Source organism: Stegodyphus dumicola, chromosome X1, assembly GCF_044657685.1.
Source record: "Stegodyphus dumicola isolate Sdum_Otavi_A_Nest chromosome X1, ASM4465768v1".
Classification (NCBI taxonomy): Eukaryota; Metazoa; Arthropoda; class Arachnida; order Araneae; family Eresidae; genus Stegodyphus; species Stegodyphus dumicola.
In genome coordinates, this window is record NC_140780.1 from 18259155 (window position 1) to 18273874 (window position 14720).

The 14720-nt window shown below is 33.5% G+C and overlaps 2 protein-coding genes across 4 annotated transcripts in view; one reads left to right on the forward strand and one right to left on the reverse strand.

The window, feature by feature from the left end:
• LOC118186365 (uncharacterized) overlaps positions 1-14720 on the reverse strand; it is a 205373-nt gene that overhangs the window by 21132 nt on the left and 169521 nt on the right. For all 3 annotated transcript variants that reach the window (XM_035356443.2, XM_035356445.2, XM_035356444.2), the window contains 2 exons: positions 14135-14317; positions 5521-5770 (listed from right to left, as the gene is read on the reverse strand). In XM_035356443.2, the coding sequence (XP_035212334.1) occupies positions 5521-5770; positions 14135-14317 (433 nt within the window). The remainder of the gene's footprint in view (positions 1-5520; positions 5771-14134; positions 14318-14720) is intronic.
• The window catches only part of LOC118185644 (uncharacterized), a 390931-nt gene that overhangs the window by 3231 nt on the left and 372980 nt on the right, over positions 1-14720 (forward strand). The gene's annotated exons all lie outside the window — the stretch shown is intronic.

Consider the following 14720-nt stretch of genomic DNA (forward strand, 5'->3'; position numbering starts at 1 on the left):
TTACAGTGACAAATCTAAAATGCTTCAGTTGCCTCCACTGACAACCTGTTTCTTTCATTCGTGCATTGAGTTGACATTAGGGAAAATATTCTCTTCCACATTTGCATTGTGGGTTAGACAAATAAGTATTCGTTGAGACAGATACGTATTCGCATAGCTTATGTAAGCATATATATGTAATGATAGAACACCATATTTGAATACTGGATGATATTTAACTTTTAGAATGATGAAATCGCAGATGAACGAAGACACTTATTTGACTTTACTTTTTGCGGAAATCCAACTGAGGAATAAATGTTCCATTGAGGTTAGTTAATTCAATCCTGTACGACTAAGAATGCAATAAAAGCACAATTTTGGAAGCACTTATGTAAGAACACTGAGATGTAGATGCGTAGAAATGCTGATTGCGAAGATACTTGGTATTTAAAACGTTGACTCGTATTGAAGAGGAACGAGTCGAGCCGGATTAAATTCCTTTCTCTTTTATTTAAATTCACATTTGTGGCCACAATTCAATTAGCACTCCAATCGTGCCTATTTCCAGAACAATTTTGTTGCTATAGCGATAGAAGCGAACATAGATGATTGCAGCAGCATCTTAACAGGATGAAAGCAAAAAGGGAAGAGTGTCGCAATAGTAATGCAGAGGAAGAAGAGAGGCAGCCAAAAAGTTTTGGATTACAATTACTTTGATTGGGCAAGAGATATCTGGGTAAAATCCTAGTATACACTGCAGCCTTGGCGCGACTTTGAAAATTATCGCCAACACCAAAAATGATCCAAAGAACGTCTCTCTATATATACTATACACACATAGTATATATACTATATACATAGTATATACTATGTTTAACTACATATTTTCTTTGAATGACCCGTTAACTACTCATCGTATATGTCTCGTTTTTACTGCTCATCATAAAGTCGCCAAAAATAGCCAAATCCCGTGTGAACCGGATACTAGGATTAAACCAATATCTGCATTAAGCGTTACGTAAAGTCGCATGATTAATTTGAATTTAGTTTATTTTTTAAAGATAAGTGATGAATGAGCTCATATCTGTATTCTTTTACTAATGAAGGACCAGTTTCTTTTCCTAAACTCGAAAAGGCAGAATTAATTTCAGCTCAACATAGCAAATCTGATTTCCTTTTCCTACTAGTATTTAAACTTAAATTTATTATGTTATACCTTCACTTAAATTGCAACAAATTCAAATGAATTTAACTGTTCTAGATTTATTACTTCATATCACCACAGGTACATACACAAGTAGAAGTGGGTGGGACATCAGAATTTCATCATCGGGACGTACAGGTATAGTCCACACTGCACTAACTGTGCAGCTTCGGCCAATTTTCATGAAGAACATCCTGGGGTGACGGATCCGAATGTCTTCCATCCCTCTTCCACTACTACCAGACAACTTGAAGGGGCGTTCGGCTCGCAAATATTTTAAGTTCTAGCATGCCGCAGAGACATCATATATTTTTGAATATACATGGCCTGTCAGGAATTCGACCCCATCGGTACGGCAGCCAACATCCGTAGCTACTTTACCCATCAGGGAGGCTCACTTCACCACACTTAACTGTAACGCTAATTGTTCAGTACAACGCTTAACTACTAAATAGTTTCTCATTGTTTGACCAAACAGCTTGCCGCATGTCAGGTAAAAAAAATTATGTTCACTTTTTTTTTTCCAGTATTTATGATGTATTTCACTAGTTATTTTCTTAAAATAGTATTTTAAAGATCTTCATTTGTTACTTTATTAACTGTGATTACTTTAGAGCCGTATATTTACATTTTATCTGTTTAGTTCCCTTTGCAATCCACAGAATGATTCCAAGTCGTATTACACAAAAATTCCTAGTTCCAGAACTTGTTTTCATATCCATTTCCCACCAAGTAATTTTCATGAAGAAATTAAATTTTGTTTCCACTGAGTATTTCAAACTATTTTTTTTTACTGTTTTTAAGATTTAATTGTACCTTTTTCATTAATTTACTTCCACTTATTAGCAAAATGTCAACACATCACATTGGTATTGAACCAATCTATACGTTTTAGTAATGTTTTCTGAAGACTACTTCTAATTAGTTTGCCATTCATTGTGTCTTAGCACATGTATGCTTTTATAATGGATTGGATTATTTAATTATGGCAAAGCACACGAGGGCTATCTGCCTAAAGGGAGGGATGCCTTCGTGGAGGACTTTCTAAGGGAAACTGGCTCGTATACACGTTACACATGGGGAAAACCACGAAAACGCCCACGCAGCCAGCCCGTTCGCGGGATTCGAACTTTCTGGTAATGGAATTTCCATTTTTTGTGCTTGTTCCTCAGCATGTTTTTCAATATCCGGGAATTTGTCGCGAGTTACTTTTTGCGTTGTAATTAATACCTGCACTTTATTTCATTTTTCCATCAGTAATTCTTAGAAAAAGTTTTAAAAATGCCTTTTGTGAAGGAATTATTTTGAAATATTGCCACATTTAGTCGATTGTATTAAACATCGTGATAAAACAGAATTGCTTCAGTTCTTTGCTTTTACAATTTCATATGCACATGACACATTCTTTTTGTTCACTTTTCAAACATGTAATTATTTACGAATATTCATAGATTCACATTCATCTACAATTTTCATCCACATTTATTTATCTTGCTTCATATCCTTTCCTGTGGAACGGTGTTTGATACACCTGGGTGCCTCTTATTTGATATATAGTAATTTTTTTAAAATTTAAATTTTGAAAAGATTTACGCACTATAAATTCAAGCCTCAAAGCTGCCTAACTGAATCTATGTTATCAAGGTAATTTTGAATCAATAGGTCTCAACCGGTGAACAAATGCATACGATACACAAAAGATATAAATATACATAAATAAAAACAAAAGAATACCGAATAACATGACAAAGTAAATATAAAAATCAGACTTCCACGATTACATTTGGATTGAGAATGCACTTTGGCCTGTTTTTTTATTAGTATCGTTTTTAAAATCGTAGTTATGAATTCTGATTTCAGAGTTACTTACAGTACGTAAACGAATGTGAAACTGTCTGACCAGGTGGTAGTAAAAACTTTTCAGTGGAATTATGCCCAGTTGCGCATGAATTGCATTGTTTCTAATATAGTATGATGCGTTTGTAATTTGCTGCAGAGCAACGTTCGGGGCAGTTTGCAGTTTTTTGCGTAGAGTTTTACATGAATACGCCCAGACTAGGCAAGCGTAACAGAGCATGGGATGCAGTATGAACTTATAAATGAACTTTTTATCTATAGATAGAACGCTGTTTCGGGCAATTAAGGAGTTGAGTTTAGCTTTACGAATCCGGAACTTCTGAATAATAGAGTGTATATGTGGGGGAACATGTGAGAAAATTTGTGAGGATCATTGATCCCCACGATAAGTGACTTGGTTAGCCCAGGGCAGTGACGTTCCATAAAACTGCAGGTTTTGTTCAACTTTTCTCTTCTTAGTTTCATTTCCTGTATTTTTATACATCTGACAGGTGACGGAGAGGTGGGGTGCACAGTTTCTAATCTTATAGTGGAAATTATTAACAGATAATTTTTTTATTGTTTTTGATATTCCAAATTTTGAAGGAAATGTTTGAACCTTATATCACTGTATAATATAATGTTGAAGCTGTAGACTTAGGAGTGAGAATGGTTATTTGTATGTCATGTTTTGCCTCTTCTCCAAGTGAGACAGCGAGTGATAATGTTTGAATCTTATATCACTGTATAATATAATGTTGAATCTGTAGGCTCAGGAGTGAGAATGGTTATTTGTATGTCATGTTTTGCCTCTTCTCCCAGTGAGACAGCGAGTGATAATGTTTGAACCTTATATCACTGTATAATATAATGTTGAATCTGTAGGCTCAGGAGTGAGAATGGTTATTTGTATGTCATGTTTTGCCTCTTCTCCTAGTGAGATAGCGAGTGATAATGTTTGAACCTTATATCACTGTATAATATAATGTTGAATCTGTAGGCTCAGGAGTGAGAATGGTTATTTGTATGTCATGTTTTGCCTCTTCTCCAAGTGAGACAGCGAGTGATAGGCAACTTCTGTTAACAATGGAGATTTTCATTTATATTTGGTATTTGTCTTTTTTCCATTTGAATTAATTTCCTCATTTGCTTCATATTAAGAGAGTTATTCTATTGTTAACTTACACTTTTAAGTATCTAATGACACAAAATATCATATAATATGAAGTGCATATTCTTACAAAATAATATAAAGATTTGATCTTCATCATTTTCGATCTGCACGAAAGTTTATGCTATATTATAGAGAATTTCATAAGTTTACAGGTTTATGAGAACTGATGTGTGACATTGCACTTTTTCTTCACTGTATAATATTTTGTGAAATAATAATCTAATTTAAAATTTCAGTTTAAATTATTATATATAATTTGTTTACCAAATTCAGATAAGAAATCTGACTAAAGTTTCATAAGTTTACAGATTTATGAGAATTGATGTATTGACGTGTGATATTGTACCTTTTCTTTACTGTATAATATTTTGTGAAATAATAATCGAATTTAAAATTTCATTTTAAATTATTTTATATAATTCCTTGATTTGTTTACCAAATTCAGATGAGGAAATATGACTAAAAGAAAAGTTATGAATCAGTGAAATTAAATTACAATTCAATTAAATGTACACATATTTTAGTATCGGTGAGATCACATTAGTCTTATTTCGAGAAAGACACAATTCCATTTTAAACTGAATCTTGTCTAATATTTGCATCGCTCCTTTCAAATCAGATCTTCGCGTCCTCTCTTTTTATTATCATATAAATAACTTAGAGACTAAATCAGTAATTCTTATAAAGTTCGAATTATTAATAAGTATGAAAAAATTCATTTTAGATTTTTAGGACGATTCTTTACTCCACAGTAAAATCCTCGGTTTTCTTTTCTTCAAATCTGTATATCATATGATGAGCAAAAGCAGTGAGAAAAAGTAAAAGATGATAAGAATACAATAAAAAATGAATTACAGTAAATACTTATCATATCTGATATCTACAAATCTGTATATCATATGTATATTTTCTTCAAATCTGTATATCATATGATGAACAAAGGCAGTGAGAAAAAGTAAAAAATGATAAGAATACAATAAAAATGAATTACAGTAAATACTTATCATATCTGATATCTACAAATCTGTATATCATATATATATTTTCTTCAAATCTGTATATCATATGATGAGCAAAAGCAGTGAGAAAAAGTAAAAGATGATAAGAATACAATAAAAAATGAATTACAGTAAATACTTATCATATCTGATATCTACACAAGAGACTATTATGTCTCTCTTAAAGCTTGTATTGCACTTTAGAGACCGGTTGTACGGACAGAATGCAAAACATCTAAGTAATTTTGGTAATTTCAATTAAAACATGAGCAAGTAAGTGTAATATTACATGTATCAAGTAAATTAATAAGTGAACAGGTTATTACCTACTTTACTCGATGATTCGATTTTGTTATTAGCCCATTGTAACATAACCTGGAATTTAGAAACTTCAGAAATATTCAGTTCTCTACCTAATATCATTTGGAACATTGATTCAGAAAGGTCTAAGAATTCTTTTCGACTGAACAACTGAGCTGCTCGGGTATCTATATACTGAAGAATTGCGTTTACCAATTCCGAAGCGGAGTTGTACCTCCAGTAGTAATTTTCCAGCATATTCAACATCGTACAGACCTAAAAAATAGAAAAAAAAGGCAGTGCGAGAAGGAATTGAAAAAAGGGTCAAGAAATATTCACTGAAATTCTGAATGATAATGAAAATGATAACAGCACCCCCCCCTGAAAAATATGGAAAAGCAGACATTGAAGCTAACTTAATTAGAACTACGTACTTCAACTTTCATAAAAGCAGTGAAATCTCTGGAAACTCTCCATTACTAAGTTCATCTTATTGATGCATCTCGTGCTACACATTGCTGTATCAACAAACTTGAAAATGGTGTTTCGAGCAAAAGAAAAGAAGGAAATTTTTTTTTAAAACTACTTCTAAAAGGATGCATATAATTAAAATCTTGTGAATTTTGATTTATTTAAGCTTTAAAGTGTTAAATTTCACTTTGTAAATGCGATTTTTTTGATATTTGCTTAGTATCTATGTTATTCTCTTATTCGGAATATCATGCTAATTTCAAACTTAATTTCGGCTTGAATTTGGGCTAATTTACAGTTATTTATCTTTCTCGTTTATGCGCCATTTTTGTCCGCTCTTTTGCGTCGACATACAAATGAGAAACTTCTATAATATCGGTTAATTTATTTATAAGGTATATATTAACCACGCTTCTTTCTGCGTTCCTTAAGTGTAACTAGATAGCATTTCCGGCTAGCAGCCGGAAGGTCCGGTGACCGAATTCCGGGGGGGGGGAGGCATTGCACAGTTCTCACGTTTCCTGGATTCGAAAAATTCTAAAAGATCTCTAGAAGTTGCACCTAAACTAAAAAGTGGTGGATGATATTTTGTCAACACCAGGATTTGGTTATTAGATTCCACCATCCCCCTCACCTTTTAGAAAAGGGAGTATATAAGTTATTTTCTCCCTCCTTTCTGCGTGTCTTCGTGGTGTAATTGGATAATAAGTCCTGCTAGCAGTTGGGAGGTCCAACGTTCGAACTGGCAGACGACACTACCCATTTTTCAGGTCTCCTGCACAGACAAACCTAATGACTCTATGTGTATATGATTTAAATCTTGATATATTAAGATTCCAAGAGTAATAAAGGCTGAAATAAAGTGGCGCAAAAGACTCTCATGTTCTTAAAGAAAGTTTCACGATTTCGAAGATGTTGCGGTACGAATAGAAACAGTGGGCAGCAGTCTAGCTAGATAAAGAAACAGAGAAAGAATATGACATTTTAAGATGAAATCCCTCTTCAGAATGATTTGGTTTTGGCTTAACTTTATTTTGATTGGTTAATTAATAACTTTTAAAATTATTATTGGCTAAAGCATTTATGAAAGACATCATTAGCATCATGCAAGGTTATGACATAAATTAATTTTGAAAGCGCACTTTAGAAATACTTATTATAAGCAGTTACTATTTTAGGACAGAAAAAAGGAAATGCCCAAATTAAAATGGAGAGTTAAGGAAATATTGCAAATTAAGGTCGGAATTTTGATTTACATATTTTTATTTTACATATGTATATATAATACATTTGCTCAAATATAAAATAGCTTCTCATATGAGACGACCCTAAATTTTCGAAACTATTCTTCAAGGAAAGAAATATTGATTGCATATAAGATAGATTCATATAGGAGCTGGATCTACTGAACGTGCTCTGCAAGAAAGATAAATAAGTAGTATAAACACTATACTTCAAAGTAAAACTAAGTAAATACAATGTACTTAAGTAAATACAATGTTACTTAAGTAAATACAATACACTATACTTAAGTAAATACAATGTTTGACTCAAATTTAAAGGCTCTTAAAGAATTCTTTTCATATATTCTTTGAAGTTTGGGTTGAACATAAAAGACGGGTATGGTTTTCAGACGGCCACTTGGAAGAAGAAATGTTTTTTGTGCGAGCTAATAAGGTACAGCAGACGCTCGTTAATTCGAACTCAAAGGTTCTCAGAAAAGAATTTGAATTACCCGATGCCAAGAGGAAAATATAACTTTAAAAGTGCAGCACTGAAGACGAAAAATCTCCCAGTATATATAACCACAGAAAATATATTATACTATGCTATCTAAAATTAAACATATTAAGGAGCAATAAAGACTTAACTTAATCATAAAAAGAAGCAAAAGATATGCAGTAGTAAGTAAACAAATTGTAATTTAAAATATGAATTACACTTTTGGAAAAAACTGTAAAACGGATGTTTGATTTTATTTTTCAGTCAGCTTCACGATTTGAAGTAAACATTTTATTTCTTTTTCAGAGGAAGGTTCAATTTGAATAAAAGCTTTCAGAGATTTTATAGAGTCCATTATGGTTTGATCAATAGGACGCTTAACAGTCTCTGCATTCTCTTCTGAATCCGATAAAATCTCTTCTTTACCATCTTCTCGGACATTTTTTATTATGTCTTCATCGTTCAGTTTTACACAGACTCCCAAGTCTTCATCTACCCTCACATAATCAGAAAAAGTAAAAAGAAGTGTTATCACATTTAAATTTGTAGAGACATTAGGATTTTTTTTTGGAAGCAGGCAAGATGAAAAATTAGCAACGCCTTCGCCGAGAATCGAACCACGGACCTCTGGAATACCGGCTCAGCGTGCAGACCACTACCCCACGAAAACTCTCTAGGAAAGGGGGAGAAATACCTTATAAATTTCGTGAATTCAGGGAAAGCTGTATCAGTATTCTCCCATTCTTGGATACGATTGTTCTCTTCTGTGTGCATGAATTTAGCGTGACGAAAGCAGTTACTAATTGTGCTTTTTATAGCAGCATTCCATGCGCCGTATAGATCATTTATAGCTGTCAGCAGCGTAATCTCGCAGTTTTCACCACGATCTAAAGAAAAAAAGCGTTGTAAGTGACTTTTACGATAATTTGTTTTAAGATTTTGGATGATTCCTTGATCTCTTGGTTGTAGCTTCGCAGCTGTTTTTGGCTGAAAATATTCAACCTATGTAGGGAAATCAGTTCTGAAAGGTTACTGTGGCAGGTTGCGTTATCCATAAATAAGATAATCTTACGCTTTATCTTAGACAACTGCTTATCTGTTACTTTTAATCAGTTACTGAAGATATTTCGTGTCATCCATGCTTTTGTATAGGACACATAATCAAGTGGCAATTTTCGAATTCTTTTAAAACACAGTGGATTCTTGGACTTTGCAATTACCAATAATTTAAGGTTTTCGCTTCCATCCATATTAGCGCAAACTAAAGCAGTAATTCTCTGTTTACTGCTTTTCCCTCCTACGTAAGCATCCACTTTAACCCTTTACGGCCCGCTACCTTTTAAAGTTGGGGGTTTTGATTAAAAAACAAAAAAGATAGGCAGTCTAATGAGACCTAGAGGAGTACACAAATAAAATTTTGTGAAGATAGCACATATTGTTTATTTCTGTGGGTGTGGCCGAAGCGGGCACACTGATTGAATAGAGCTTCGAAAAGAGTGCTGAAACGAGCATTGTTGTCAATGAACTGACAGATGAGATGCGGAGAAACAAAGAATACAGACTCTCAGTTGTCCTAGATTATCGGTGAGCCCGGTCTAGGCATACCTAGGGTTCGCCGTTTGATTTTAGGCAATATTTCAAGGTAAAAATTTAAAACTAATATAGAATAAAGAGATTAGCATACAACCAAAAAAATAACATAGAAATTTCTTTTCAAGCAATTCCTTTTATACCCTAAAAAAATCTGGAAGATTTCTTTGAAAAATGAGGGTCTTAAAAAACTAAACATGGCTGTAATATATGGACTGGTTTGTGCTGAGCTGCCATCTACTATAAATAAAGAAGGTTCTGAGTAACCTATAGTAACTTATACATCCTTTTTCATTCAATTTTTTCTGTGCGTAAAGAAGGAAATTTTTAGGTGAGTCCAAGACCGGACACACTGTGCCGCAAAGGGTTAAAATGTAATGTCTTGTTTGACAAGAGTTTATAAAAAAATGCCGTTTGTCTGCATTAAAAATATCTTTCGGCATGTAGAGAAAAGACCTGGCAGTTTCCTACCGAAATTAGTGCATACGTCTTCGTTTACATCACAGCTTTGGCCACATACAGTTTAATAAGAAATATTATGCCTTGATTTAAATGGAGAAAGTTATCAATCACTGCATTTGAAATCTTCATCACCCTTTTGAGTTGCCAATTCATGAGCTGTCATCTGTAGTTGGGGTCCATTTATAAGAAAATTTAGAGCTGTAGCCTCCTGGGACCATAGCAATAGAGCTTTTTCTAGATCTTCTTGGGCGTATTTCTCATGCGTTTCCTTCCTCTAACAAACTTAGATTTTCCCCATGAAGCTAAAATTGATTCCTTGTTTTTCAAATAAGCTGACAAGGTATTTTTTTAATTCCACAGACAGCTGCTAACTTTGTTTTTCATTCGCCATGCTCTACTTTCTTTAAAATTTCTACCTTTGTCTCCAAATTTTAGAGATTTGTACTTTTCACGTGTAGACATCCTGATTTTTTACACGTTCACACCATACACTCAGGAAGAAAAACTAGAGCACATTAACTTTTCTGAACTGACGCAACCCTCTGGAATCTCTAGTAAAGACTGGTTTTTCTGAAGTTCTAAGAAAATTCATAACAAATAATTCTCCCCCTATCCTGACCCAATCATAGAGAGTTCGAAAGAATCCAAGGAAACAGGTTAGACCGGAGAGTTTTTCCAATTAAGCACTGATAAAAGGAAATGCAATAGTCGAGCAATAACTAACGTTTAGTGGAAATGCAATAGTTGAGGAATGCAGACTAATGCCTCTTTATACAAAAGAGAATATGGATAATTTTGACGCACAAAATAATAAGTACAGCGTATAATTTCTCAGTTTAACGAAGAAAAGAAATTTTTGTCGAATTTTTAGTCCGAATTATCCGAAGTGATAAAAATTTAGTTCTAATTAATGAGATATTTTTAACGTTAATTCCAATACACGTTTTGGGGGCCTTTTGGTTTAGTTAAAATTAACAGAAGATTTGAATTAACGAGCGTCCACTGTACATAAATATCTGTAATCGCAGATGCATAGACTCTTATTGCTGAAATTTATCAGGAATTTAAAATAAGAATATTATACATGAAATTAAATATTTTAACTTTGCATGATTGTCAACAAGCTACAGTAAAACTTCGTTTAGATTTCATAAAATATTGATAATAGAATAATAATGCATATTTATTATGAAAGAAAATGCAGTTTCAATAATTTATAAAAAATAAGTATAATACGAACTATTATACATTAATTTTTATTAATTTGTACAGAAAATCTAAATTTATAGCAACAGTTTCAAAAGTTCTACCGAACTTCGGGCACACAGAGTACATACATCTTGTGCGAAACTGACTTAAGGCACCTGAGTCGAGTGCAGATGTAACGTCTATGAAATGTTGTTTTAGTTAATTTAAATGAGGGTTCCCAATGGGTCGCTGTTGATTCCTTGGGGATCGACAACATTTTAAAGGGATTAAAGACGATAAAAGTGTGGATTTGGAGTCGATAATCGAGTATGCAACGCCAGCTGATCGCCACAATAAAGATCCGGTTAATTAAAAGATATATTAATAAAATTTATATTTAATTGCTTATTGATATAAAGTAGTAATGAAGTATAAGTAATCAGAGAGTAAGATCTAAAATTCATGTAGTAAGAAAGAAATTACATAAAATAAATATAAGGAAAAAGACATTAAAATTATTTAATATATTTTAAAATGTGTAAACTTTTTACGCATTAATTGCAACATAAAATGTAAAAGGAATGCAAGAAAACGCAACCAAAAAATTACAAAGAAGCGATTGCCCCTAGATTGTCCGTTATTGAAAAATATTGTACTTTTTCAGAAGCTATATTATTATATTCAAGCCATTTGAAGAATTTAAAAGAATATTTTAATATTCGCTTCCAAGACATTGAAAATTTGAATTTGCCAGCATGGCTCACAGAATAGCTGACACATCTGACCTTGATTATGATGCAAAAAGAATTGAGTGCATTAAAGAAGGATGTTGAAGCGAAAGTCTGGGTAAGCTACGTGTCGGAATTTAAAAGTAATATTGCAGAAATAGCCCAAAATAAAAGTTGTGGCCATACCAACATCATCGACTTTTTCCTTTTTGTATCTGGTGGAAGTAAGCTTTAGTCAAGCCAGTATATACTGTGGAAAACATGGTTGAGTATTCTTGAGAGAGGTGATTTATGAAGCGAGCAATTTTACGCTAAACATTAAAAAATTTAGATTTCTAATTCATTGCAAATTAGAATCCGTTGATTTTTGCTACTGAAAACTTCCTTATATTTGAAAAAAAAAAAAAAAAAAAAAAAAAAAAAAAAAAAAAAAAACATAAATTTGATAAAAAAAGCTTTTTAAAATTTTGTTCATAATTTTAATCTAATTAATCTTAACGTTATTTATGTGCAATTATTTGTTTTATGATTACGTCGTGTGCTGTATACTTCTGAAAAAAGTGTAAGGGATTTGATAAAGAAAACTATTCATTAAAAAGGGCTCGATAAAAGAAAAAGGTTAGAAATCTGTTATCTAAATCACACACACACACACACACACACACAAAAAAAAAAAAAAAAAAAAAAAAAAAAAAAAAAAAAAAGGGAAGGCACAAAAGTCCTTGTGTTTCATGTACCCCTAAAGAAAAGAATCGCAGTGGGTTAAATCAGCACTTTCGGGGAATCATACATTGAGTAGTATGTTATGCTTTGTAGCCCGTCAAGTCCATCCTTTGAGAAAGATACACACACTGTCCAATGAATTAGAAACCTTTGAGATTTTCATTTGAATGCGTTCTAGGAAAGGAGTATGCAAATTTGTTTATGATGGAATCTTAGTATAAGAAAGATGTAAGAGTGCGTTTCACGATGAATGACGTAAAATGGGAAAAACGACAGATCTTTCATCATTTGAAAAAGGGTTTATTGTTAGTGCCTGTTTAGCAGGGCCTCGATTTTGAAGACAGAAAATCTCACTGGGTTCTAAAAAGCAGCCATATCAAAGGTTTTTAAGAGTTGGAATAAAAATCCAAAGTCCTTCTCGTAGTCGTCTCGAAGTCGTAACTGCGGTTCGAGCACAATTTTCCAAAAGAGTGATCGGTGGCGTCTCCGACGAATTGTACGGCAGCATAGGGACTTTACTGTGCTTCAAGTGACACAGATCAACTCGCACCACAGTGCCATCTTGTCTTACTCGCACTGTGGTGCGAGTAACGCAAGATGGTGTGGTAGGAGTATCATGATATAGGGCATGTTCTGCTGGCATGGAAGGGGTGCCCTGGTGTTCCTCGAGGGTAAAAAAGCAGCCATGAGATACCTGGATATAATGGCAGATCAAGTGCACCCTGCGCTGTTGCATTTTTACCCTAATAGTGACGGACACTTCATGGACGTTAATGTAATTTTACATAGTGCCAGAAGAATTGATTCGTTGATCATCAGTCTGACTTCCAGCACCTTCTCTAGCCAGCCCGGATCTTAATTCCATAAAACATGTATGGGATGTAGTTGAATGACGCATCCGACAGCACTCACCTCTTCCATCGTATTTACAAGATCTAAAAAGCTGCATAGCCAATGTATGGTATTTTCTGGACGTAAATTCACTCCAGAAGTATGTAGACTCGATGCCTAAACGAATCAGAGCAGTTATCTGTGCGAAAGGTTGTCCAACAAAATATTGACCTTGGTTTTCTAATTTATTGGACAGAGTGCATATTCATCGGGGTAATCTCTTATACCAATATGCCGTTGTGGTAGCTTTTCATATAGAAGAATGAAGATGTAACTTCCTCCTTCAACTGTGACATCAGTCAGAAACTTAGCATAATGAGAAAAAGAGTTTCCAATGATAGTCGTTCGAGAAAAGAAGGAGGGACCGTATGAAATGGCTGGAAGAAATTTCATACGGTCCCTCCTAATTTTCTGGAAATTTCATACTTATACGGAATAACCTCTTTAGGCTTGAATGCGATATCTAGTACTGTGCTTTTTGTTTATAAATTATTGAAAAATTCATGTTTTTTATGATAATTCTGTATATTGTAGTATAAGCCACTTGGAGTACACCTGAAGTTATAAAGCATTCTTTATACGTGCGGCCTATTTCAACTTTTAAGTCTACAGAAAAGGGCTTTGCGCAATTTAGAATACATTTTGTCTGCATAAAATACCTATCATTCGAAATGTTATGCGAGAAATTTTCCCATACAAATTCTGAATAAACTCCTAAGATTTATACGAGTATATGTATACAGTATTTTATAAAGACATATCAGAATTCCAGAATATAACTGACCTGTTTCCACGAGAAGTTTTGGAGATTTAAGTTTCAAACCATTTATAAAGAAAGAAATGTACATTTTGCAAAGGATCTTACCACGGACAATCGAAAATGCTGTTTGGCATGATGGAAACATGCCTGTAGAAGCTCTGGAAGATCGTAATGTTCAGCTGCACAGATAAGACCCGGAATTGTTTCACACGTAAGTGGGCAAGAACCACTTTGGAGATACTCCATGAGAATCATAAACGTGTCACTATCGAATTCAATAATGTTGAACTGAAAAGGAGATACATACTTGCATGAATCACATTTATTATATGCATATTTCATGAACCAAAACTTTTGGAAAATAAATAAAAAGCATTATTAGGAAATCCGGAATTACGATTAATTCTTATTACATTCTATATAAGCTAAGAATTCTCTATCTTTATATGTTAATGTAATGCTGAAAAATTTATGTCCTACATACAATGGCATGCCAAAAAGAATACACCTCTAATATTCTACGAAGCCTCCTTTAGCCATATGGAATGTAGCAACTCAATATAGCATCAACTCAACAAGTTGACGGAAGTGCCCAGGAGGGATATTCAACAATGCTATATCAATAGCTGCTCATAACTGCGTGGTTGTGGAAAATGCTTGATCTTGTGCACGAATGGCCATGTCTGTCATA